Source organism: Muntiacus reevesi, chromosome 10, assembly GCF_963930625.1.
Source record: "Muntiacus reevesi chromosome 10, mMunRee1.1, whole genome shotgun sequence".
NCBI lineage: Eukaryota > Metazoa > Chordata > Mammalia > Artiodactyla > Cervidae > Muntiacus > Muntiacus reevesi.
Genome location: NC_089258.1, coordinates 32000124 through 32027459, shown reverse-complemented (window position 1 = coordinate 32027459; position 27336 = coordinate 32000124). Strand labels below are relative to the sequence as shown.

Below are 27336 nucleotides of genomic sequence, written 5' to 3'. Positions count from 1 at the left end.
GAGATTTTAGTGCAAATGTAAATAATTTACTCTGTTGCATCACTTCATGCAGAGTTCTGATCAGACCCAAAGGATTTAGTTATTTTTCAGATTTTCAAGTTTTAGTAATTTGCTTTCCTTAGTTACAATTTGAAAGAAACAAATCACCACCTTAAATGTGTCCAGACACTAAGAGAAGCCCAATATACTATTTCTGTCATCTAAGAATTTAAAATAAGGTTAGGAAGATAATATATGAACAGAAAAAACTGACAATGTTAAGAATTAAATGATAATATAAAATGACCCTCAAAAGGTCTATCACAAGGTATAAGGTCAATGCAAAGTATCTATCACAGGACTAAACTCTAGAGCAGGGAGGACGCAAAAAGGTGTAGTGGAAAGAGCTTTGTGCTGTGAACTAAAAGATGTGGATTTTAACTCTTCATTTGAAAAGTTAAGTACTAACTAGTCAATGAGCCGTTTTCTCTCTCTGACCCTCACTTTTCATTTATTTATTTTTGGCTGTACTGGGTCTTTGTTACCAGTAGGCTTTCTCTAGTTACAGAGAGCAGGGACTACTATTTGTTGAGACTCGTGGCCTTCTCCTTACCGTGACTTTTCTCCTTGCAAAGCACGGGTTCTAGAGCCTTGGCGCAGTAGTTGTGGCATACAGGCTTAGTTGCTCTATGGCACGTGGAGTCTTCATGGACCAGGGATGGAACCTAAGTCCACTGCACTGGCAGGTGGATTCTTCACTGCTGGACCACCAGGGAAGTCCCTGACCCTCACTTTCTGATTAAGTGTAAAGATGATGGGCCAGTGCTTCTCAAACTTTAATTTACATATGAATCACCTGAGAATCCTGTTAAAAATGAAGATTCTGATTCAGTTCAGTCTGCATTGTCTAATATGCAGAGATTCTGCATGTCTAATATGCCGTCTATAGGGACATGACTAAAGTGACTTAGCAGCAGCAGCAACAATATGCTCCTAAGTGTGCTGATGCTACTGGTCCAAGAACCTCATTTGAGTAACAAGATACAAGATAATCTCTAAAATCTCTCTTCTCCCTATGAGTTAGATTGGTAGAGCTGTGCGTTTATAAGCAGGAGAGATCAACTTCATAAAGAAGTGGGAATTGAGCTTGTGTTGGACAAAGGAGAAACTAACTTGAAAGAAAGCATTTCAAAGGAAATAGTACATCTGAAGAAACAGAGGCAAGAACGTGGAACAAGCAACAATCAGGCTACTTTGGCGCACACAAAAGACTCTTGTATGAGAGAAATTCGAGGCCCTGAAGGAATGGGCACCCTGTCGTGTCTGACCCTCCGTTCATTTTATAGTACCTTCAAGATAGAACCCATGGCAAAGAAGATGGAATCTGTGGCCCCATCCAAGGATAAAATTCACATTTCTCTGCCTCCCTACAGCCAAACGTTGCCATATGACTAAGCTCTTCCCAAAGCATATAAGCAAAAGGGACTTACGCAGTTTCTGGAGAATGACTTAAAAGGAAGCAGCGTGTTTTTCTCCTTCACATTTTCTCCGTCCTGATGTTAGAATGCAGATGTTGGCTGCAGCAACCACCTTGGAGTATACGTGATAAGAACTAAGTCTAGGAATGGCAGAGTGGAACAAAAGGAGTCTCAGTCCCTCATAAATGGGGAAACTACCTTACTAGCCATGACCTTCCAGCTTCCTTGTGTGTGTGTTAGCCATCATTAGTTTCAAGTTTGTCTCATGAAATAAAATTTAATTTTTAATGAACTTAATTTTTTAGAGCAGTTTTTGGTTCAGAGCAAAACTGAGCAGAAGGTTTAATAGGCTTTCCCAAATTGAAATTTAATTTTAAATTCAGGAGCTTTGTTACATAATGGAAATTAAGATCCCATAGGTTAAGGGTTTAGTCCTATGAAACTGCCCCTGCACTCTATGCTTCAGAGGCCATTTGCAAGGTTATCACCTATGCTTCTGACTGACCAGCTATAGATCAGAGATTCCAACAACCCCCTCTTTGGGTTCAATCAACTTGCTGGACTCATAGACTCCAGCAACTATGAATTCTAGACTCATATAATTCACAGGAATATTTTACTTGTTGAATTATCAGTTTACTATAAAAGGGTATGACTCAGAAACAGTCAGATGGAAGAGATAGATAGGGCAAGACGTGGGGAAAGGTCATGGAACTTCCATGTTCTCTCCCATCACCCTGCTTTCCCAGCACATCCATGTGTTCACCAACCTGGACGTTTTCTTAACCCAGTCCTTCTGTGTTTTTACAAAGGCTTCATTACATGGGCAGGATTGATTACATGATTGGTCACTGGCAGTTGATTCAACTTCCAGCCCCTCTCCCCTTCCTGTAGGTCAGAGGAGTGGAACTGAAAGTTCTAATCTTCTAATCACATGGTTGGTTCTCCTGGCAACCAGTCACCATCCTTAGGTGCTTCCCAAAAGTTACCCTATAAACATAGCAAAAGTCAACTTTAGCACTTAAGAAAGTCCAATGACCTTAGGAGCTTTGTGCAAGAAATGGGTATGAAGACCAAACATATATCTCTTATTATAAATCTCAATATCACACATATATATGTGATCCTTTGTGACCAGCCTCTTTTACTTGGCATAATGTTTTTAAGATTCACCCCTGGATCAGGAAGATCCTCTGGAGAAGGAGATGGCTGTCCACTTCAGTATTCTTACTCGGAGAATTCCATGGACAAAGGAGCCTGGAAGGCTACAGTCCGTGGGGTGGCGAAGAGACATGACTGAGTGACTAACACTTCTTTATTTTGTAGCATGTATCAGCACTTCATTTTTTATGATCAAATAATATTCCATTATATGAATATACCACATTTTATTTATCCATTCATCATTCGGTGGACATTTGTTTTCACTTTTTGGCTCTTATGAATAATGCTGCTATAAACAGTTGTTTTTCAGTAAGTATGTCCAACTCTGCAACCCCATGAACTGCAACATGCCAGGCTTTCCTGTCCTTCACTATCTCCCAGAGTTTGCTCAAACTCATGTCTATTGAGTCGGTGATGCCATCCAATCATCTCATCCTCTGTTGCTCCCTTCTGCTCTCACTCTTTCCCAGCATCAGGGTCTTTTCTAATGAGTCAGCTCTTTGCATTAGGTGACAAAAGTATTGGAGCTTCAGCTTCAGCATCAGCCCTTCCAATGAGTATTCAGGGTTGATTTTCTTTAGGATTGACAATCTCCTTCAAAAGCATCACTTCTTTGGCGCTCAGCCTTCTTTATGATCCAACTCTCACATCCATACATGACTACTGGAAAAACCATAGCTTTGCAGGCAGTTTGTTTACTGTCTGAGCCACCAGGGAAGCCCCATAAACAGTTGTGGACAAGTTTTTATGCAGACATAAGGTTTTATCCTTCCAGTAGTGAAATTGCTAGATCGTATGGTAACTTTGTAAATACTTGTTTTCCATGCAGATGTACCATTTTATATTCCCACTAGCAGTGTGTGAAGGTTACAATTTATGTCTTGCCAACACTTGTTATCTGTCTTTTTAATTATAACCATCTTAGTGAATAGCTCATTGCATGTCATTGTAGTTTTGATTTTCATTTCCCTGATGGCTAATGATGTTGAATGTCTTTCCCTTTAATTGTTGTCTGTTAGTATATCTTCCTTGGAGAAATTACTACTCAAGTTCTTTGCCATTTTTAAATTATGTTATGTGCCTTTTTATTAATGAGGTTTAAGAGTTCCTTATGTATTCTAGATCCAAGTCTCTTATTAGATATGTGATTTGCTAAAATTTTCTCCTGTGGATTGTTTTTTCCCTTCCTTGATGGTATCCTTTCAAGCAGAAAATTTTTGAATTTTGATGAAGTTCAATTTATCTAATTTTTCTTTTGTTATTTGTACTTTTGGTATCAAATCTAAGAAGGCTTTACCTAAACTAAAGTCACAAGAATTTACTCCTTTATTTTCTTATAAGAGTTCGCCTGTGATTTTTTTTAAGACACAAAGCAGTTCATGAAATATTTCAGTTATTGGTGGATTATGCATTTCATCATTGGTATCCCAATAAAATCCAGTGTTCTTACCACGTCCTCCAAGATCCAACATGATCTTGTCCTTGCCCACCTATCTAACCTTACTCAGTTGCAGTCAACCTGACCTTTCTGCTTTTCTTTGACTATGTCAACCTTGGTCCTCTTCTCCGAGCCTCTGTACGGCTTGCTCTTTACCATTATTTAGGTAACTGTAGCTCCTCAGAAGGCCGTTCACTAACTACTCTCTCTAAAACATACCTTTTGTTATCCCTCTGGCTATTACTTGATGTCCTAATATCTCGTTTTATTTCACTCATAAGAGTTTTTCACCCCCTGACCTTACGTTATTCACCTATGTATTTGTTTATCATCCCATTAGCATGTAAAACCTTACGAGGTCCTTACAAGGACCCTGCTTTGTTCACTGCTCCACTCAGCACCTAAAACGGTGCTGGCACTTTGTAGACACTCAGTAAATATTTCTTTTGAGTTAAGAAACTAGTGAACGGGAGTGGATGAATTTACCCAAAAAAGAATGACATAGAAAGAAAGCAAAGACGATGCAGACTGAAAGCCCAGGAAACATCGGGATCTACAAGTTAGGCAGAGGAGGAGGTACCAGTGAACAAAATATAGATAATATTGGACAAGGAGGGAGAAAGAAAACCTGGAAATACCGGTCTTTAAAGATCACTTATGGTGAGGGAAAGAGAATTGACAGGGTTTTCTCAAAACTTCACCAGGCTTCTGTGGTGGCTCAATGGTAAAGAATCTGCATGCCAGTGCAGAAGACACGGGTTCAATCCCTAATCCAGGAAGATCCTGTGTGCTATGGAGCAACTAAGCCCATGTGCCACAACTACTAAAGCCCACACGCCCCAGAGCCTGTGCTCCGCAACAAGAGAAGCCCCCATAGTAAGAAGCCCGTGCACCACAACTGCATAGCAGCCCCTGCTCACAGCAACTAAAGAAAAGCCTGTGCAGCTGCAAACACCCAGCACAGCCAGAAATAAATAAATAAAGTTATATTTAAAAAATAAAAAAACTATAGTACCAACAATTCCTATTGAATATTGTCTCTGTCAGTCATATTTTTAAAGTAGTTATCTAAGCACTAAATTTAGAAGTCTCTAAAGATCCACATAGGAATCATCATTCTCGTGAGTAATATGAAACTGAATGAGCTAAAAATTTTTTTCTGGTACCTTGTATTTTTATAAAGAATAAAGCAGAAACTCTAGAGATTTTTCTGCACATGATTTTAAGATACGGCATATTCATTATTTTCTCCAGTTCACTAGGGAATTATATTGATTTTAGTTCTTTCAATCTGTGTAGGGTTATTAAGGCTAAATATTTTAGGATATCATAAAAATATATATTAGAATATGTGGCCACATTGCCAATAGTGTATTTATTTATTGGAAAAATTCAGTAGAAAGTTCTCCTTTAAGTTCAAATATCCTGATGATATAAACAATGGTGGATATATCTGGGTCAGTCAGGAAACAAGCAAGGTACAGGTAGGGTCAAGGGAACCAAAAAAAGTTCCCAGGACTCACAATGCCTGGAAGTAATTACCACCCTAAGTTTGAAGGAAAAGGGGGACTGAAGTAACCAACACAGTAAGAATTGCAGCTACAAGAGAGATGCTGTCTGATTAAAGATGTAACTGTTGGTTGAAGAATGCAGCTATCCCTCCAAACTGTGGCCCCAAAGGGAAAGATTTGGGAAGAATAATATTTCAACCTATTTATTTTCCTACTTTTGATCTCCTGCCAATGCTTCCATTGGCTAAATTCAACCAGAAGACTGGGCAAGGGAGTTTAGTTGGTTCATTGAGATCCATCTCCTAGGATGTAGAATAGAATATAAAAGGTTGAATAATGACATGGAAAAGCAGACATTGACTATCCAGCACAAGGACATTTTGGCAATGCGTGGCAAAGTCTAAAAATCTATGTACCTTTAACCTCATCATTTCCATTTTTAGGAATTGCACTTTGAGAAAACAGATAAGTACACAAAGATATTCCTTGCATTGTTGCTCATAATAGCAAACAAGTATAACAAATTTAAATTTCCAGTAACAGGGAACTAGTTGAAAAAATTATTTAGCTATACAATGGGATCTTGTTCATCACTCAAAAACTGAAGTGAATGTACATTGATTGACATGTAAATGTTCTCATGCTTCATTGCTTAGTAGAAAAGAACAGGTTACAAAATACTATGTATATGAATCCACTTTTGTTTAAAAATATTCAAAAATAATTGAGAAAATACTTATTTTTTAATTGATCTCTTGAATGATGGATCTATAGGTAATGTTTTCTATATCTGTTGGAATTTGGTAGCTTTCTACAATGAACATGTATTGCTTGTTAATAAAGATGTTTTAAAATAAGATATACACAAAATCAGTAATTTTCGTATATCATAGAAAAACAGTTACAGGAATGGTGACCCAGCTTAACTGTGAATTTGATGAAATTGTTCCGAGTTCAAACCCAAACTCCCAAACTGAAGCAGAGGAAGCCAGCTTGTATACCCATATGGAATACAAGGAATTCTTTACACTTGTCAGCTGCTTAGAAAAATGTCCGTCACTTCAAGCACAGAAACAAGGTAAAACATTTGTTATTTCCATTGTTATAAAACATTTCTTACTAATATATAAATTTTCATTTCAGTGATTTTTTTGTTTTACTGGATTTTTTTTTAAAATTTTGCTAAGGATATCCACCTCAAAATTGAAATTCAAAGCTTTGCCACATTAGTGAAATATTTTCTTTCCCTTAATCTCCTTTTTGTAATTTAGTTGTTTTTGGAGTTTAAGTGTGCTGGGTTTCAAAATAGCCTCAGAGGTTTCATCATAGGTTGCTCACAACATATTGCTATAGTGATATTAGTATCTCTGTAGAGATCTGATGACATGACAATCTGGTATAACATTAAATTATTAGATTGTTAAGTAATAGTTATATTTTATTTTCCCATTTATTCTGAAGATTTTCAATCTTATCAAATTAATGTGAAACCATAATTCAACATGGAGATAAAATAGTTGCAGTGTTAGGTCAGGAAGTTCACTCAGTTTTTATGAATTTACAGTAAGTAATACTTAAAGATATATTTTATCCAAATTATATTCTAAATCTGATGTTGTAAAATGTTTATCCAATGTGACTGGCAAAAAATTATATTTTTACTTGCTTTTTTTTTTTTGACAAAGAAGTAGTGGTTTTTTTTTCTTTTTCTTTACGGATTTTTTTCCATTTATTTTTATTAGTTGGAGGCTAATTACTTTACAATATTGTAGTGGTTTTTGCCATACATTGACATGAATCAGCCATGGATTTACATGTATTCCCCATCCCGATCCCACCTCCCACCTCCCTCTCCACCCGATCCCTCTGGGTCTTCCCAGTGCACCAGGCCCGAGCACTTGTCTCATGCATCCAACCTGGGCTGGTGATCTGTTTCACCCTAGATAATATACATGTTTCAATGCTGTTCTCTCGAAACATCCCACCCTCGCCTTCTCCCACAGAGTCCAAAAGTCTGTTCTGTACATCTGTGTCTCTTTTTTGTTTTGCATATAGGGTTATCGCTACCATCTCTCTAAATTCCATATATATGTGTTAGTATACTGTATCTTCCATAGACATTCTGCACACTTCTGGTGTTTATTTCTCAATATTTGTATGTTTGTGGCCATAATGAACACGTTTTTCCATTAATTTTTGACTAGGTTCATATACATATATATATGCATATATATATATATATTTGAAAACCATTTTTTTATAATTTTTTATCAGTTTAGTGAACTCAATTGTTTTCATTTCGTTGTATTGGGTTTTCTGCCAAGAATAACTCTATCCTCTTTCCTGTCAGTAGATCTCTTTTTTGCTTTTTTTTCATAGCTAACTAGCCAAAATTTTGTTTCCTTATGACAACTTAACACTCCTCTACAACAGAGGAAAACAGTCTCCTTATATCTGTATTGGTACATATACCAGTGTCATAGGGTAAGAGATCCAGGGAATGTGTATAGTCATAAGACTATAAGGAAATAGCACCTCTGTTAAAACCTTCGTACAGGTAAAAAGAACATCGGTTGTGGTGTGATGCTGCCCTCAGGTGGCTCAACAAAACAGAGTGGTTAGAAAAAAAGACCTCAAAACTGATATGGGATGACCCAGAGGGATGGGATGGGGAGGGAGGTGGGAGGGGGGTTCAGGATGGGGAACACATGTAAATCCATGGCTGATTCATGTCAATGTATGGCAAAAACCACTACAATATTGTAAAGTAATTAGCCTCCAACTAATAAAAATAAATGAAAAAAAAAAAAACCTCGATATGAGATGTCCCCATGGACTCCCGAAGTACTAGGATGAGCCTTTAGGAAGGAAAGACAGCTAGAGGATCAGTGTTTCAAAGTGGAAAGTGGAGATGGGGATATAAATGAATGATTTTTGAGTCTTTACTATTAATATGACTTCATTACTATTTATGGAATGGATGTACGAATGAATCTTCTTTAATTATTTCAGCTAAAGCCTGCTTAGACTTGGTGGTGATTAGCCAGCTTTCTCTGGCATATCTTGGGACGTTCTCAGCCAAAGATTGTGGGGAACTTAACAAGTTCTGATAAACAATCTCTTATGTCTTATGTCTCTTATCTCTTAAACTAGGAGGCTAGTTTACATAACAATTTCTCTTTTGGTATTTTAAGTTAGCACCAGGCAGAGGCGTGGTCCTGGCCTACCTACTGGACACCGTATATTTATTATGTACATGCGTACCAATGATGTATCAAATAGTTGGTCATGGGAGACCTCAGTTCATACTATCCTTCTCGCATACCATTTAAAATTACTTAACTGAAAGGCCGCTGCCCAGAACAAGAGACCATTGCTCCCCCTTCCATCCCTGGACCTAGAAACTGCTAAAGCACTGATACTGTTAGCTAAGATTCTAGAGTGACCCAAACATGACAGAGTGAGGATAGAGAGGAGAAACCCGTTTCAGCAGTTAGGTGTTAGCAGTCGTGTTTTCTAACATGTAAGCTCCATCACACTTCTCTAGAAGATACTTTGCTATATAGCTTTCATTGTAATTTTATAACAAATGTGTTTGAACGACTTTAGAGTGCTAGAATCAGAGTCGGTCTCATTTGTAGGCTTTTTAGACCATCTCCATTCCCTAGGGTGAATCTCTGGAGACGAATTGGAGACCTTACGAGATAAAATCATGTAGAGAAGAAAAGACTGGGATCAGCAAAAGTCAAATGCTTTTATTTCTTTACGGTCTTGTTAAGGCTAACTGACTAGTTTGAGGCATAAGACCACGAGATAACTTCCTCCATTGATTACATTAATTTTACTGGGGAAAAAATCTGAGCCTTTACAGCTCTTTCAGGATATTTGGTTACTGCTCAGTGTACTGTACTGTGCTTTATCGATTGCTCAGTCGTGTCCGACTCTTTGTGACCCCATGGACTGAAGCCCACCAGGCTCCTCTGTTCAGGGGATTCTCCAGACAGGAATGCTGGAGTGTATAGCCATTTCCTTCTCCAAAAGATCTTTCCAACCCAGGGATGGAACCTGGGTCTCCTGCATTGCAGGCAGATTCTTTACCATTTGAGCTACCAGGGAAGCCCTGCTCAGTGTACTGAATGTGAATTGTGAAAGTGTTAGTCACTCAGTCGTGTCCGACTCTGCGACCCCATGGACTGTGGCTCACCAGGCTTCTGTCCATAGAATTCTCCAGGCAAGAATACTGGAGTGAGTTGCCATGCCCTGTACTAAACCGTGTTAAATTTTTTTGAGCTTCTACCTCTGTACCAGTACCATGCTACACGATTTATTTGCACAGTACAATGAAGAACTAAAGAATTTAAAATTTGTTTGACTATTATGTATAAAATAAGCTACAATGATATGTTGTACAACAGGGGGGAATATAGCCAATATTTTATAATAACTATAGGTAGAGTATAACCTTTAAAAATTGTGAATCGGTGTATTATACACCTGTAACTTACATAATATTGTACATCAACCATTCTTTAAATAAGTAAATAAATAAAATGTGTTTGTAAACCCCAACTGTATCAATGGCTGACTACAGTAATTATCTAGATCCTTTTGTATAACTTTTAGATTTGTTCTTATTCTATTTCTTATTTATTTTCAGATTTGTCTATTGATGAAGAAATAATTTTTGTAAGTTATTTGATGGCCTATAAAAGTCACCTACCAACTTTGCACACTCTGTTGAGTAGGCTAAAACTATTTTTAGTAAAGGATCCCTTGCCAGATTTCAAAGCACAGATCTCCACAGAAGCTAAATTTTTCAGGTACTTAATTGCCCAGTGTCGTAAATATTTTTAAGAGGAGAAAATATTCTTTGTATGTTCACAAGTCTAGATGCTATCAATCATAGTGTTTTATTATTACCTCAGGTCTAATTTTAATCACTATGTATTTTGACTAACTACATTTGGTATGTACCTTGCTTTTAGTAAACACTAATTTAATGTTTTATTTTTTGTTAAGGGAGTGTTTCTCTTTTCAAGGAGATGTAAAATGTTTTGTGAAAGAAGATTTTTACATGGATAAAGAGGACTTTTGTCAGGAGAAACTGGAAGATACAGTAGGTTTAAATGAAGCTGTAGTATTTGCTTTCAGTAATTTTTAAACTAAAGTTAGTAAATCATACTTTTACAAGTTGTGGTAATATACATTGACCATCTATTGTTGTCAAGTTAAAAAACTCAATAATGAGCCGAACATGTATCAATTAAAGAGTCAAATATACTTCAGAGGTAGCAGTCTAAACCTTGGCTATGCATTGAAATTACTTGATAAATTTTAATAAAATTCTGAAGCCTGGATCCTACTCAGATGTATTCTGATCTAATTGGTCTGGTGTGCATCCCAGGTATGGGGAATTTTAAAACCTCTCCCAATAATTTTAATCAATATACCTGGTATAGGACACTAAGAGGTTATATATACATTGGTCTTAAGACATTTAAGCGTTTCTATTTTTTACAAACAAAACTTTAACACACAGGGTAAAAATATTAATTCACCTGTTAGCTCCTTTTCTCCAGTCTCCTCCTTCTTCTCCTGTTAATTCTGAGAGCTATGCATATGTAGTCTCACGTGTTGAAGAATCCAGTTCTGCTGGAATGAGAGAAATAAATTCTGTGGAATGCAGTAAAGATCCATTCCATTCCACCTGCTCTTTTTACTCCATTCACCAACTTTCATTTTGAAATGTTATTAACACAAAAGAAAATGTTTCTGTATCTAGGGATATTGTACATCACTAATGTAAACAGTGGCCATGAAGGATTTTATTCAAAGAGAAAATTGCTTGTAATATATTATTTTTGGCTGCTACACTTACTTTTAAAATAAAATATCTGCAAAGCATTAAAGTTTTTGAGTGTGGATTTAGTTATTAAATTATACCAATTAAGCAAATGTATCTTTTTGTGAACTCAGAAATATTTGTTTGGAAAGCCTCACTAAAAACTTGTCTTACCTATATATTATTTTAGTCATCAACTTTGCTTGAATGTGAATTGTTAGTACCTATAAGCCACAAACCAGAAGTTGATATTCCATCACTCTCAGAACTGAAGGAGTCATTAAACTTAATGCCAGAAATAATAAATTATGCAGATGAAAATGAAAACCTTTCCAAAACAGGTGAGAATTAAATGGGTATGTTTGGGTATAAAGGGGCAACATTTGGAATCGTGGTGATAGAAATGTTCTGTGTCCAACTTCAGTGTTAGTATGCTGATTGTGATGTTGTATAAAGTTTTGCAAGCTGTTACCTTTTTACATGAAATCTCTGTATATTATTTTTATAATTCCACATGAATCTATAATTATGTCAAAATTAAAATATAATTTCAAAAGGCCTCCCCAAAATCTCTTACTTATTAGAACTTCTTAATAATGTTTGTTACAAAAGTTCTTGTTCATTAAACCTTTTCTGAACCTTCAGATTTTTAAAAAGTTTCCCTGGTGGTGATAGTTTAGTCGTTCAGTTATGTCTGGCTCTTTGCAACCCTGTGGACTGTAGCCTGCCAGGCTCCACTGTCCACGGGGTTTTCGAGGCAAGAATATTGTTGCTGCTTCCTTCTTCAGGGAAACTTCCCGATCCAGGGATCAAATCCGGGTATCCTGTATTGCAGGCAGTCTCCTGCATTGCAGGCAGATTCTTTACCAATTGAGCCACTAGGGAAGGTTCTTACCTGGCTCTAATGGTGCCTAAATGACTCCTCAGAGGAGTCATTGAGAAATGAACTGAGAAATGAACAAGATTACAGAAAACCAGTATCATAGTATTTTTGCCAAAACTAGACTTCCTTTTTTTGTCTTTTCAGATCTTACTATCAAGCATGGAGTTGACCTTGAGGATATAAAATGCAGCTCCATTGAAATTTTGACCATTCAAAATCAATATGAACCAGAGTACAGGCAACCAGGTAGAAATTTTTAATAAACCACTGAGTTTATCAGGGGATATCTATATATGATGTTAAAGTACAATACATTCACATATAAAGTCTACTAAGAGACAGTTTTCATGTTTAAAACTTGATTATTGCAAACCAAGTTCTTTTATCTATCCCTTACATTTGTTCCCATCATTAACATCCTTCTAGCATCAAAATTGAATAATACATAGAACAGTTACAAAGATTGAAGAAGAGGAATGAAGGAAATAGCATTAATATTAAAAACAGAAATCTTATAATTTATAGTTCAGTAATAAAATTTCACCTCAGTATTAACAATCTAGTTTTGTAAATTTAACTTTTTAATCCCCAACGCAATCCCATCATTATTGTTAATATTACTATCCTACCAAATTTGGAAGGTCAGAATCATCTTTTGTTCCAGTGTAATGCCAGACTATGTTGCTTTTGAAGTGTGCTGACAATACTGTTATTTAGTTACATTTTTATCTGGATCAAATTAATCATCTATTTGGAAGTTTGCTGTTTTGTTTATGAGAGTGATAGAAACACATTGGCTCCGTATCACAAATGATGATTATTTTTTCAAACCCAACCTATAAAAACATAATTCTGTGCTAGCCCACCTAGGCTCCAGACTTTTTTTTTTTTTTTTTTTACGGGCTCCAGACTTTTTAAGGTGAAGAATTACTCTCTATTAATACTGTTTGCTTAACATCACCAGTATTTAGTACAGAGATAAAAATAGCACTGTGTCCTAAGTACTGACAGTATTAGTTGTCAGAATTTAAAACATTATTACACATGAAGTCTTAGAATTTATCTTAAATGGTAAATTTAATAAAGTTCAGTTATCATTGTATTTTTTAAAAATCACCATTATCATAGCTGAGACACCATGTGATATATTATATCTATATATCTCCATCTATTATATAGATGGAAATCTAAAACTGTTATTTTGTATTTCAAATAACCCAAATTTATTTCGACTGAAAATTTTTGTTGTAACAGAATGACTGGACATAATAGTTGCTTACAGAAGTCACAAATTATACATATTTATTCAATGTTTATATAACATGATTTTTATTAATTTTTATATGTTCCAGAAGAGTTAGAAATGCCATTAACTCATCTAGACCTAACAAACCACCATTCTTCAGTGAATTCATTATGTGCAGAACTTCAGACATTTCCATCTTCTCCTGTTTGTAAAATGTAAGTAAAGATTATATCTAGAACTCAGATTGCAATTCAGAAGAAGCAATCTTTAATTAAATCTCTCCATATAAAGTTTCCAAGATATTTCTGTGAAAAAAGTGTAAGAGATTAAATGGTGTTTATAATAAGAAACTGATGGGAATATATGAATATATATGTACATAACTGTTTTTATATGCACAGAATATCTTTAGAAAAGGACACATGAAAATCAAGTAATGTTGGTTGAGCCCAGAAAGGAACTGGGCAAACTGGAAATATATAGGAGCTAGTAAATGATGGAGCTAGGCTCTTTTATACTTTAAATATTTTGAATGTGAATATAGCACTATCAAATATAAACAACTCAAAAATTTTAACTTTAAACCATCTGCTTAGAAAATTGCCAGTGGATGCTTACCAATGACACTGCCTCTATTGGCACTCATTACCATGAAATACAGTGTAGTAGTATATTGATTTGCTAGGGCTGCCATAACAAATACCATAGACTGAGTGACTTAAACAATAGAAATTTATTTCTTCATAGTCTAGAGGCTAGAAATATGAGATCTGGATATCAGCAGGGTTGGATTCTTTCTGAGTCCTCCCTCCTTGACTTGTAGAAAGCTGTCTTCTCCCTTTGTCTTCATGTGGTCTTCCTCCATGCTTGTCTATGTCCTGATCTCTTCTTCTTAAAAGGATACCAGTTTTACTGGATTAGGACCCACGCTAATCGCTCCATTTAACTTAATTACCTCTTTAAAAGCCTTACCTCCAAATATAGTCATTCTAAGGTACTGACAGTTAGGGCTTCAGGATATGAATTTGAGGGAGAACACAATTCAGCCCATAGTAAGTAGTTAATAGCCCTGAAGTACAGCCAGATTGTCTGGCTCTGTCATTTATCAGCTCTGTGATCTTAGTTGCCCTGGGCCTCACTTCCTTATCTATTATATTGGGATAATAATAGTACATACTCTGAGTTCTTAGTTGTGATTGGCTAATCTGCCAGAGGAGAATGCTGTTGGATTACTGAAAGCAACTGGAGCATCTCATCACTAGCTGCTCAGGCTTCTACTAATGGTCTAAGGAGAGTGTCACAGCATAAAATAAAGAAAGCTGACGTTGAGGGCACCAATTATCTTCATCTTCTGGCAAATAGGTATTTCCTTTAGGAGCAGTAAATTTGTTTTAGAGCTATGCAGAACTCTACCATGAACTGCTGCTGCTGCTGCTGCTAAGTCGCTTCAGTCACGTCCGACTCTGTGTGACCCCATAGACGGCAGCCCACCAGGCTCCCCCGTCCCTGTGATTCTCCAGGCAAGAACACTGGAGTGGGTTGCCATTTCCTTCTCCAATGCATGAAAGTGAAAAGTGAAAGTGAAGTCTCTCAGTCGTGTCCAACTCTTAGTGACCCCATGGACTGCAACCTACCAGGCTCCTCTGTCCACGGGATTGTCCAGGCAAGAGTAATGGAGTGGGGTGCCATTGCCTTCTCCGTACCATGAACTAGAACTGCCCATATCAGATATGAGCTCTAACAAAATAGCATGGGACAAATACAGAAACTCCCTGTAATTTGTTTAAATATTTTAACCCCTTTGTTAAAGTGCAAGATGTTTATTTGCAGGGCCTATATTTCTATTTGTATGTTTTCTTTTATGCTTTTACTTACTCCATATACCCTTGTTATTGTTGTTAACTCTCTAAGTCATGTCCAATTCTTTGCAACCCTATGAACTTTAGCATACCAGTCTTCCCTGTCCTTTACCTCCCAGAGTTTGCTCAGACTCATGTCCATTGAGTCAGTAATGCCATCCAACCATCTCATCCTCTGTCCCCTGCCCTCAATCTTTCCTAGCATCAGGGTCTTTTTCAATGAGTCAGCTCTTCATATCACGTGGACAACGTTTTGGAGCTTAAGCATCAGTCCTTCCAATGAATATTCAGGGTTGATGTCCTTTGGGACTGACTGGTTTGCATCTGTTAAGGCAGTTTGTCAACTAGAAATGAAAACTAGCTGGAATTAATATAATCTTGAATTTCTCATAATGAAAGTATTTATTTAAACTGCAGTAAACTCATTTTAATCACACACGTTTTATACCTACTTATTGTTATAATTCAAACATCTAATGAGAATTTATGAAATTAAGTCTTATCTGTGCTTATGATTTGCCAGTTAAAACAAAAAGACTTTTAAATTAGCCAAAGGTTTTAGGGCCTTTTGAAACAACTTTAAGAAACTGTCTCATCACTAGCAAATCATTTCCATTTGTTCATGAACATAAAAACTTAAAAATCCCTTTTTAAAAGTAAATTTACACATTAACTGTGAAACTGAAAACAAAGAGAACAAATATTTCTACAAAACAGAAAGGAAAAATAATATGTAATATTATTGTACTTTTAACTTGCTTTTATAGCCCTAATTACTTTTGTTTCAGAACACATCATTTTGGCTTGAGATATAACCAGTTAACAAATATTTTTAGTTCCTGCTATATGTAAAGCTCTATGCTAGATTTTATGGTGCTAAAAAAATGTCTGCATGGTGTTAAGCCTTTTTTCTACACTAACTGATTGCTGAATTGTGAATATATTTTGATATATGACCAAAGAAAATACCAAATTCAGACATGTCTTCAGAAAGCTCAATTAAGAATGAAGTCATCTGTCTATATTATGATCTTCTTCTGGACTTGGTTTGCCTAAATATTTATCCTTCCCTTTACTTTAAGATAATCATCTACAATCTGAGGTGTCAGTTTGTCAACCGACCTTGGCAAGGTTTAAGAACAGTCCAGTTTCTCAAATATTACCACCACATGCAAGATTTTTGGGTTATGTGAGTAAACTGGGTGATTTAGACTTAAGATCTAGTTGTCTGCTACTACCCAGAATTGTCAATTGAACTAGCAGTACTTATAATTAGCATGTTCATGTATGTTCTGTGGGGCTTCCCTGGTGGCTCAGATGGTGAAGAATCTACTTGCAATGCAGGAAACCTAGGTTCAATCCGTGGGTCAGAAAGATCCCCTGGAGAAGGGAATGGCTACCGGCTCCAGTATTCTTGCCTGGGAAATCCCATGGACAAAGGAGCCTAGTGGGCTACAGTTCATGGGGTCACAATACGAACGGAGAAACAGAATACAATCACTTCTCACTTGGGAGGGTGTGGGAGTTTGGGGCATAGATTAAAGGGTTTGTGAATTAATGGTCTCTTCCCTGTTGTTCTTGTTCCGTCGTTTAGTTGTGTCCGACTGTTTGTGACCCCTTTATTTCTACACTAACTGATTGCTGAATTGTGAATATATTTTTATATGTGACCAAAGAAAATATCTTTGGACTGCAGCATGCCAGGCTTCCCTGTCCTTCATCATCTCCCAGAGTTTGCTCAAACTCATGTCCATTGAGTTGGTGATACCACCCAACCATCTTGTCCTCTGTCATTCCCTTCTCCTCCTGCCCTTAATCTTTCCCAGCATGAGGTGGCTAAAGTATTGGAGCTTCAGCTTCAGCATCAGTCCTTCCAATGAATTTTCAGGACTGATCTTTAGGATTGACTAATTTGATCTCCTTGCAATCCAAGGGACTCTCAAGAGTCATCTCCAACATCACAGTTCAGAAGCATCAATTCTTCAGTGCTCAGCCTTCTTTATGGTCCAACTGTCATATCCTCACATGACTACTGGAAAAACCATAGCTTTGACTATATGGACCTTTGTTGGCAAAGTAATGTCTATTCTTTTTAATACACTGCCTAGGTTTGTCATAGCTCTTCTTCCAAGGAGCAAGCGTCTTTTAATTTCCTGGCTGCAGTCACTGTCCACAGTGATTTTGGAGCCCAAGAAAATAAAGTCTATCACTGTTTTCATTGTTTCCCCATCTATTTGCCATGAAGTGATGGGACTGGATGCCATGAGCTTCGTTTTTTGAATGTTGAATTTTAAGCCAGCTTTTTAACTCTCTGCTTTCACCTTCACAAGAAGCTCTTAAGTTCCTCTCCACTTTCTGCCATAAGGGTGGTGTCATCTGCATATCTGAGGTTATTGATATTTCTCCTGGCAATCTTGATTCCAGCTTGTGCTTCATCCAGTCTGTGCTTCATCCAGGCATTTTGCATGATGTGCTCTTCATATAAGTTAAATAAGCATGGTGACAGTGTACAGCCTTGACATACTCCTTTCCCAATTTTGAACCAGTCCATTGTTCCTACTACCTACTAATTTTTTACCTCATACCTACTAATGAGCTGTATTTACTGATTTACACTGCTTGTCATACATACTTCCTTCTCTCCTCAAAACCAAAAACACAGACACATCACTCACTTACCCACAAAACTAAAGGACCTGAACTAAATTTTAGGATCTTTTACTTCCTGAAAAGGTAAAGGAGACAGAAATTTTTTATAGTTCTGGTCCTCAGCCAGTAGAAGCTCCAGAAATTCTGTTTAGAATGGACTTGGATCCATTGTTATATTGTATTATATATATTATCTAATATTAAACTTTAACTCTTGTTTTTCAGTAATTTGCTTACTGCTGAAGAATCAGCTAACAAATACCATATGCTATGGCAGTTAGAAAGCTGCCGAAGCTCTCTGAACTCATTTTTGATTAGAGGTAAAAATTGATTTTGAAGGCTAAATAAAAAGTATAGATGAAAAGGTACAATCAGTAGAAATGTATTGTTGTTGGATGTGCTGCTCTGTCCATGGGATTCTCCAGGCAAGGATACTGGAGTGGGTTGCCATTTCCTTCTCCAACTCTGTCCCTACTTAAGCTATAAAGTAATGGAAAGCTCTGTGCCACAATATCTAAAATGATAGTTATCATAAAATCTGGTAAAACATATCTTATTTAGGCTCATTATAATGAGAAAATTTCTGATTTAATAAATCTTACATTAATCTTTCAAAATATTATTGAATGTATTAATTTAGTAATTACTAAAATGGTCAAACAAAACAAAGTTTTATTTCCTGCTAAATAGTAGAATAATTTTAACTTCATGATATTTCCATAGATTGAAATAAACCTTTATGTGACTTCTGTTGCTATAATATTTTGGACACAAATATTAGCATCTTGAAAATGAAATACTAAATATGTTTGTTTTATGTTTACTCTAATTTGTAAAAATCTACTTTATAAGAGATTTCTAGTGTGGCTCTGTTTTTTTGGTTTTTTTTTTTTTTTTCATTTTTTTGCTCTGTGGATTGTTTCTCATATTTGTTGTTTGGTTTGTTTTGATTTTTTAAGTGCCAAGAACTGAAGAGCCCAACAATCAATATTCACCAACAGATTTGAAAAAGATATTTTCTGTTGAAGAAGAAAAACTTGTGGTTAATCCTATAAATGCAGAGTGGTGGAAAGAAACAAGACTAAATCTGACAGAAACTTTGGAACCTCTAAGTACATATTTGTGTCATAATAATTTATCTTCCGATGATACTAAAGTGGAGGCATTTTTACCTACAAGTGTGCCTCAATTAGAATGTAAGTATAATAGTAAATATCACTTCTGTAAATATTTTCAGAATGAGAAAATATTAGATATTGGCTTTCCAGGAGGCAATTGGGAAAATACAACTAAATTCCAGCATTTAATATAGCTCTGGCTCTGCCAGAATTTATAACTTTGACCTTCACTAAGCCCCATTTTCTTCCTTGAAAAAATGATGAAGTTTGACAAATTAATCCTTAAGTCTCTTTCTGTTCTAAAATTCTGTAGTCTCAGCTTTAAATCTCTAGACGTTTTCAGTTAAAGAGACCTTATTTCCTTTTATAAATGATAATTTCTAGCCCATTTTCTGTTTACATCAGCCTAGGTGTAAACCAGCACCATTATTTTTCGACCTGACAGCTGAGTTTTAAGTGTTCAGTAATGTCTAGTAATCTCTTTTCATCAATAGAAATCATCCTTTGATACCAAAAGGTTTAGTCATTGGGCATTTTTAAACTTGACACAATTTAAGTATTTTATTTAGGAATTTTATATCTGTGGATTTTTTAAAAGATTTTATTCAGGAACTTTTTCTAGTATTTTATTTAGGAACTTTATGTCTATGTTCTCCCAAATTCCTTGAGCATATTTATAATCATTACCTTGAACTCTTTACTGAGTAGATTGCTTATCTTCACTTAGTTCTTTCTGGGGTTTTATCTTGTTCCTTCATTGGGAACATAATCTTCTGTCTCTTCTTTTTGCCTAATTCACAGTTTTTATTTCTATGTGTGGGGTAGGTTGGTTATGTTTCCTAGTTTTGGAAAAGTGGTCTTTTGGAGCAGTTGTATATGTCCCAGAAGTGCACTCCCTTCTGGCCACTAGAGCTCTATGCGCTAGCTATATGCACTAGAGCTATATGCAGTATATGCACTATGCACAGCCCTATGTGGGCTGTTGTGGTAGATTGACTAATGTCAATAGGTGTGGCTGACCCCTTGTCCAGTTGGTTGCCAAGTCCAGCTTTTGTGTGGAGTCCACTGGCCACTAGTGGCTGGCTGTGGACCTGGGGAGCCCAGGATTACTGTTGACCTACTCATGGGTGGAACCAGGTCCAAGAATGACTAGTTGCAAAGGTGGGAGTCCTGGATCTAGTGTCAGCCTGCTGGTAGGTGGAACTGGTTTTCGACTTGGTTAGCTATAGGGTTTGAGGCTGGGATCAGCCAGATAGTGGGTGGGTTTTATACTCTCAGGTGGCTGGCTGAGGAGCCCAAAGTGTCCCAGAGCTGATGTTAGCCTACTGATGGGCTGTGGTAGGGCTCAGATGATCCAGGACTAGTGCCTACCTACTGGCAGATGGAGCCAGGTCCTGGGATCTCATAGCTGATAATGGCCTCCTGGTGGGCAGGGTTGAGGCCTAAGAGATCCTGGGCTGTTGTCCAGCCGCTGGTGGGCAGGTATGGTTCCTTGGCCTTCTGGTAGACAGGACCACATCCCAGGGTGGCCGGGGTCTTGGGGGGCCTGCTGGTAGGTGGTACTGTGTCCCCACACAGCTAGCTCCTGGGCCTGAGGAATCTCAGTACTAATGCCCAAAAGGCTGGTGGGTGGGGCCTGACCCAGTGCTAATAAGCTAGAGGGAGGATTTCAAAATGGCACTTATCAGCACTAGAATCCTCATGGCAGAACAAGTGTCCAAAAGACAGCTACTGCCAACATCTGTGTCCCGAGGGTGAGCTCCAGTTGCCCCTGCCTTCTTGGAAATCTCGCCAAGGTCAGCTGGTAGGTCTGACTCAGGCTCCTTTGCCTCTGCCCTGGGTCTCAGGGTGAGTGAGATTTTGTGTGCCTCTTTTGAGAGTGGAGACCGTTTCCTACAGCTCTCCTGAAAGAAAGCCTTAGAAGCCTTCAAAGTCAACTGTTCCGGGGGCTCGCCTTCCTAGTACATGTCCCCAACTATGGAAGCCAGATGTGGGGGTCTGTAAATGAAATTCTGGTTCATCCCCTAAAAGGAATCTCATACCCATTAGCAGTCACTCCCATTCCCTGTCTTATTGATTTGTCTATTCTGGATGTTCTGTAGAAATGGAATCATGTGGTCTTTTGTGACTGACTTAACTTCATTTAGCATGTTTTCAAGATGTGTCCATATTATAGCATGTGCATACCTTAATATAAAGTATTGATCAAGTATCTTGTCAAATCTTTAATTGGTGTTCTTTTAAAATGTTAAGTTATAAGAGTTGTTTATATATATTGGAAATAGTCTTTTTTAAAGTGTGTGTATGGAAAGTATTTTCTTCTGGTCTGTGGCTTGCTTGGTACATAAGTTTTTGACCCTTACCTTTGAAAAACTGTTACCTCTAGGGCTGTGAGTAGCAGTAAACCTTTTGGCACTGGGCTGGAAATATTTCTTGGCCCAGTAACCTTAGTTCCAGTAGTAGGAAAAGAGGTGCTGAATTTTTATCCTTTAAAAAATTATTTTATTCAGAGAAAACATTGATTTTAGTATATGTGCTGCCGAAGCGAGCACTCAGAGAAAACATTGATTTTAAAAGCAGTAAACAAAGTCCTCTTAAGGATCATATTATAAGAACCTAGAACTAAAGTTTATCTTAATACCCTAGTAGAACACCCATTTGGGCATGAAAATCATTGGATATTTTTGTTTTCCATTTTCAGCATCGTTAGAACATGAAGATTGTTCCTCTCCTCTTACATTTATTAATGAGCAATCTACAAATGATCATTTATCACCTCCACGAAAGACTCCATCTCCAACTAAAGAAGTATCAGACTTGCATCTTTCTGATGAATGTATCTCTGCTGAAAGACCAAGAAAAGAAGAAAAACCAAAGAATGACCTAGAACTAGGTTATGGAATAATCCAAAATAAAGAAAATAAAGATCACTTGGAACTTGATAGCCCGGTACCATCTACTGAATCATCTTCCTCTTCAAAAATTGAAAAAGCATCTTTTAAACATGGTAAAAAATGGGAGAATAATTTGGACCTTTTGAGCGACTTTATTATGCTGCGAAATAAGTATCCGACTTGTACCTCAAAGACTGAAGTCACAGACAATGATGGAAAAGATGGTGGGTAACTTAGTAATAATTTGGTGTAGGTATGATAGTTTTAAGGACTAAACAGATAATTTATTATAGAAAGTAAAGAAATAAAGTTCTTCAGGTAAAACATGTTATTCTTCAAAGAAAATATCATTGATTCATGACACATTGTATAAAGAGATAGATATAGGGTATACAGGTATAAATGTAGATATGTATTTTCCAAAAAATTTAAAAGCACATTTGAACTTGTAAGAAAAGCCACTATTTGTAAACACACTTTCTACAACTTAGTCATACAGATTCATAGTATTTCTAACTTTTGCTGATCTTTCTGCCATTCTTTCTTCTCTTTTAGCTCACAGTTCTACATCAATGTTTTAACTTATGTTTTAATATGTACTTAAGAATCTTTTGTCCGTTTGATTGCTTATTACTCCTTTTAACTTTTTCCAAAGAGTTTCTGTTTGACTTGTAACTGTTTTACATTAATTGCTTATAAACATATCCAAGTAGTATATGTAATATCATTTCACTCCTGGTAAAAAAAACAAAATTCTAGAATTCTAATACTCTAAAATGTGTTTGACATAGGTTACCCAAGTGAAACAAGTATAAAACTATTTATGAGAGTTAGAGTATACATAGGTATAACTATCCTATGTACTATTAATGTACACAAGGTCTTGCCCCTGAATAAACCAGAAGTAAAATATATACCAAAAATTAGTTTGAGGGTCCAGTGAGCTTGCTAACTAAACTCTCCAGAATTGTGGAGAGTAGCTTCCCAGCCCCAGGCTATGCTGGACTAGGCCAAGATTCCCCATGATTGGGGAACTGCTTGGGATTCAAGATGTAGAAAAGCAGAAAAGAATGCTTGTTCCTTGTGTACAGTGTGATATGAAAGCCTTTTATAGATCTATTTAAAGTTACAATACTTAGTCAGTACATTTTCACAACGAAAAATTCAATGAAAATGCAGGAAGGTACTTAAAATCCCAGAATTTTATGACCTTTTATGTTGATATATATTCACTGTAAAGTTTCTTTTTACATAACTTGACCACCTTATAACCTCCCTTCCTAGGAGACAACTCTATATGTAACAGATCTTTCTAACCAATTTGCACCATAATTCAGAGCATAATTTCTATACATTGAAAGAATGAGCAAAATAGAAAGAATTATCCTATGAATGTAATACATAAATAGGAATTTTTATGAGATTTTTTGATTCCAGGCTCAAGAATGTTTTCAGTTTCTATTCATATTTGAGGCAAAGAAAAAAGAACTCAATCCAAAATTAGCACTGACATCCTTTTCTGGTTGTCATACTTGTGATGATATCTTGTAATAAGGGATGTTGGCAACAGAGAGAGGAAGCAATAAGAAAGGAGAAAAAGATAAAGAGAATGTTTTCTTATTAAAAAGTTAGCCATTAATTAAACACTTAAAAGAATATTCATGGCAGGTGGGAATGCTTCTGCAGTCTTGATGTTTCTTGATGTTAGTTTTATGTTCCTGGCCTCTTTGTCCTTTAATGTGTTCTCCCTAGAGGACCTGGAATGAATTATGTGTATTGTAAATTTGAAAAAGAGTAAGTTGGCATAAGCCTAAAGGAATGAGCTGCCCCACAAGTAGCAGGCCTTCTCGTCTGCTTCTCTATGTCATACATATTTTCCAAGCAGGTCCCCAACCATGCAGAACCCTGGCCCATCCAGTATAATCTGGGTCAGGGTAGGTACTCTGCCGAATTCAGGTGTTTATTTAACAAGCTCACCTGACTCTCAGACCAAGCTTCTTTCTCCAACTTAGTTTTAATAACAGAAGTAATGTTTTGGTATGTATTTTTATCTCTTATCTTATTTTACAGTTGATGCCAGTGCAGGGAAGAATGTTAGAATTTATTAGACCCCCTCAAAAACTCTGATTTTTTTAATAAAAAAAAAGATTCTTTAATCATAGCTACTTACATTATTTATACTTGCAAATAATAACAATTTAGTTTAGGATATTTTACTCTCTTTTTTTCTACTGTGTATTTAAAGCTCATAAAAGAAAAGTACGGTTATTGAACATTGTGTGCCAGGCCCTAAATAACTTTTTAGAGAAAAATATGATACTGTCACTGACCTTGAGAAGCTTCCAGTATAATAGAGTGTACCAGATTTGCAGATAATTTCAGTATAATGCTGTCAGTGCCAGGAGAGTATGCCGAGCGCTGAGGAAACAAAAAGGAGAGGCACTTTGCTGGCCTGGAAGTAGAGTGTGCAGTTACATAAAGCTTGTTATAGAAAATGCCTGAGAGCTAAAAGGTAAGTAGCAAGAAATGAGTTGAACGTTGACTTAGCAACTGAACAGCAACAACAAAGTAAGAAGTGGTCTAATTAAGAAAGGATGGAGACAGGTAGGGTTTGGGGCCTAGGAGAGGATTAGTAGCAGAGGAGGGGTATATGGGCAGTCACAGAGAAATGAAGTAGAATGGAATGTCAGGTGTTTATAACGCCTTATAACAATACTCAAAGTAGATATATTGATCCATATTATACACATGAGAAAACTGAGGTTTCATCAGAGTTGGGATTGAAACACTGATTTGATGCCAAAGTTCTTTCCTTTATTACCATTCAGCTTCCTACCCAGAACCATGTTAAGTCCAATGACCAGGATAGTGGTTCAGTTTAATACTGATGCATTTCAAAGAACTTTAACAGTTATGATCATATTACAAGAAAGCATTTTAATCAACATTAAGTTGCCCTGAACAATGCAAATTAATGTTTTCATTAGAACTTCAAAACGAAGAACTTTCTTTGACTCTTCAAGAAGAAAGCCCTATTGTTTGTAATAATAAAACCCTAGAGAAAACAAATCAGGAAAGGAGAGCAGATAATGTCATCGAAATTCCAGCATCAGGTATATATTATGCTGTATTAAATGCCTTAAAATTAAGTAAATTTGAAAGCTCATGTATTAAAATGTTTCAAGATGCTAATGTGTTTCTCAAATTTAGGTATCTAGAATATACCTTATTTTCCATGTAATTTTGTTCACTTGTTTCAGATATTTCTTCATTCAAGTCTTACTTTCAAATTATTTCCAAACTCAGAATTCCTTATTTACTGCCTCTGCCTTCCCTGACTTGCCCTACTCTGGTCCTCTAAGTATTATTTCTTCCTTCATTTAACTTGCTGATTTCCTGCATTCATCAGAGAAGAGCAAACTGCAGCTCCTCAAACTCTGACTCTTCTGCCCAGTCTGGAAAAATAAACCGTTAATGGTTGCTTTCTCTGTTCTCTTACCCACCATCAGGGTGGTGTTATTGATTCCTATACTGATTTAAATGACTTGTTCTGCCATAAAGAAAACTGTTCTTTACATTGACTCCCAAAGAACTGCCTGCTTAAGAACATCATGCTCATTGTGAAAATCAGTAAGGAAATAGATGCTAGTTCTTTAGCATCATTTCATCTCTCAGTTAAATTTCATTTATGACCTTTATATGATAATACAAATCTTTAAATACTGGTCTGGTGAAAACTAAAAATAATTTGTCACTGTTATAAATGTATTCAGTTTAAGGTTATAAACTAGTAGTGGAGGGAAAAGAAAAAATATTATGTGTTTCTCTTTATATGGCTCCTCATACCTCCCCTGCCAAATTAATTCAAATAAACAAGATAGCCACAACATTATACTTATTCTACAGAGGTGTTTTTTGTTTTGTTGTTGCTAGTCTATTTAGAATAAATATCCTAAAATAAGCTGTTATACAGTCTCATGATTTTTAACTCATGGGACTTTGGGTGGAGTTCAGGTTTCCATGAAGTACCATGCATAATTGGTTTGTCAAAAAGAACATACCATCCTTATAAAAACACTGCTTTTAATGTTTTTATTTTTGCAGATAGCCAGTGCCAAGCATATTGTCTCCTGGAAGCAGCAGCTTCTCCTATCTTAGAAAAACTTGTATGCCTCTGTACTCTTCCTGCTGCTAACTGGAAATTTGCTACCGTCATTTTTGACCAAACAAGGTTCCTCTTGAAAGAACAAGAAAAAATAATAAGTGATGCTATTCATGAAGGTGAGTGCAAATAAAAGTCACGCTATTTAAAAGAATATGAGTTTATGGATTATTAGAAAATGCAGAAATTAGTCACAGATGGAGCCATAACTATAGTTCAGCATATGGCACCCACAATCCAAGATCAGCTAAGCAAGGATAAAAAGGTAAAAAATACAAGTATTCCCTGCTTTTCATGTTTGCACTATGCCACTTTGATTTTATGAAAGACCTGCATAAGTATATGTTTTCACTAGCTGAAAGAAATCAAAGAGGATTTTCATTTTTATGAAAAAAGGTATTTGCTTCTTTACTCCATTTCAGTGTATGAAAGTTTTCATAGGAACGCCCTGTTTTCAGACAGTGGGGGAAACCTGTATCTAGGATAGACTACCCGTAACTGTTCTCCTGTTGCTCCCGATTCTCAGTGATCAAAGTTTATTTGCTTTGATCTGCATTGATTAGATCAGTAGTTTTCAAACTTTTTAGCAGAACTCTTTGTTCAATGAATATTTCATGGCATTCCATTATATAAAACAGAGAAAAGCAGAGTTTCTCTGATTAACTTGTGCCTAGAATCCTGTCTTCTTGGCCCCCTTTTGCATGCAGTCTATCCAAAATCCAATCTATCCAATCAATAAGGTCTGGAACTACTTTCATGAAACATATTTATTAGATAATTCACCTGTCTCTATGAGTACCTGTCTTGTTGAAGTCATATCTTAGGGCAAATATTCTCAGGTGTCCACCTCCAGGTCAAGGTATTGCTTTGTGTTATGATCCCCCACCTTTATCTAAACCAGTTGGCAAATTATGAGTAGTTTAATTTTCTTCTTGTTTCACAACTGGGAATCATTGACCATTTTCCCACCAGGAGTAGAAATAATTGAACATTCTTTGGGACCAACAACAGTGTGAGTTCTAAGATTAGCTGTCTGGGTTGGAATACCAGCTCCATCATTTTTTCACAGATTGACCTTGGACAGCTACTTAAATATGTTAAGACTGTTTTCTC

General features: G+C 36.4%; 1 protein-coding gene across 1 annotated transcript in view; it reads left to right on the top strand.

Annotated features, from left to right (window-relative positions):
• The window catches only part of SHOC1 (shortage in chiasmata 1), a 77606-nt gene that overhangs the window by 5684 nt on the left and 44586 nt on the right, over positions 1-27336 (top strand). Inside the window, exons 4-14 of the mRNA XM_065946754.1 lie at positions 6464-6648; positions 10228-10390; positions 10590-10704; positions 11603-11753; positions 12440-12541; positions 13648-13756; positions 18275-18369; positions 19009-19245; positions 21869-22285; positions 25049-25174; positions 26166-26342. Of these exons, the coding sequence (XP_065802826.1) occupies positions 6464-6648; positions 10228-10390; positions 10590-10704; positions 11603-11753; positions 12440-12541; positions 13648-13756; positions 18275-18369; positions 19009-19245; positions 21869-22285; positions 25049-25174; positions 26166-26342 (1877 nt within the window). The remainder of the gene's footprint in view (positions 1-6463; positions 6649-10227; positions 10391-10589; positions 10705-11602; positions 11754-12439; positions 12542-13647; positions 13757-18274; positions 18370-19008; positions 19246-21868; positions 22286-25048; positions 25175-26165; positions 26343-27336) is intronic.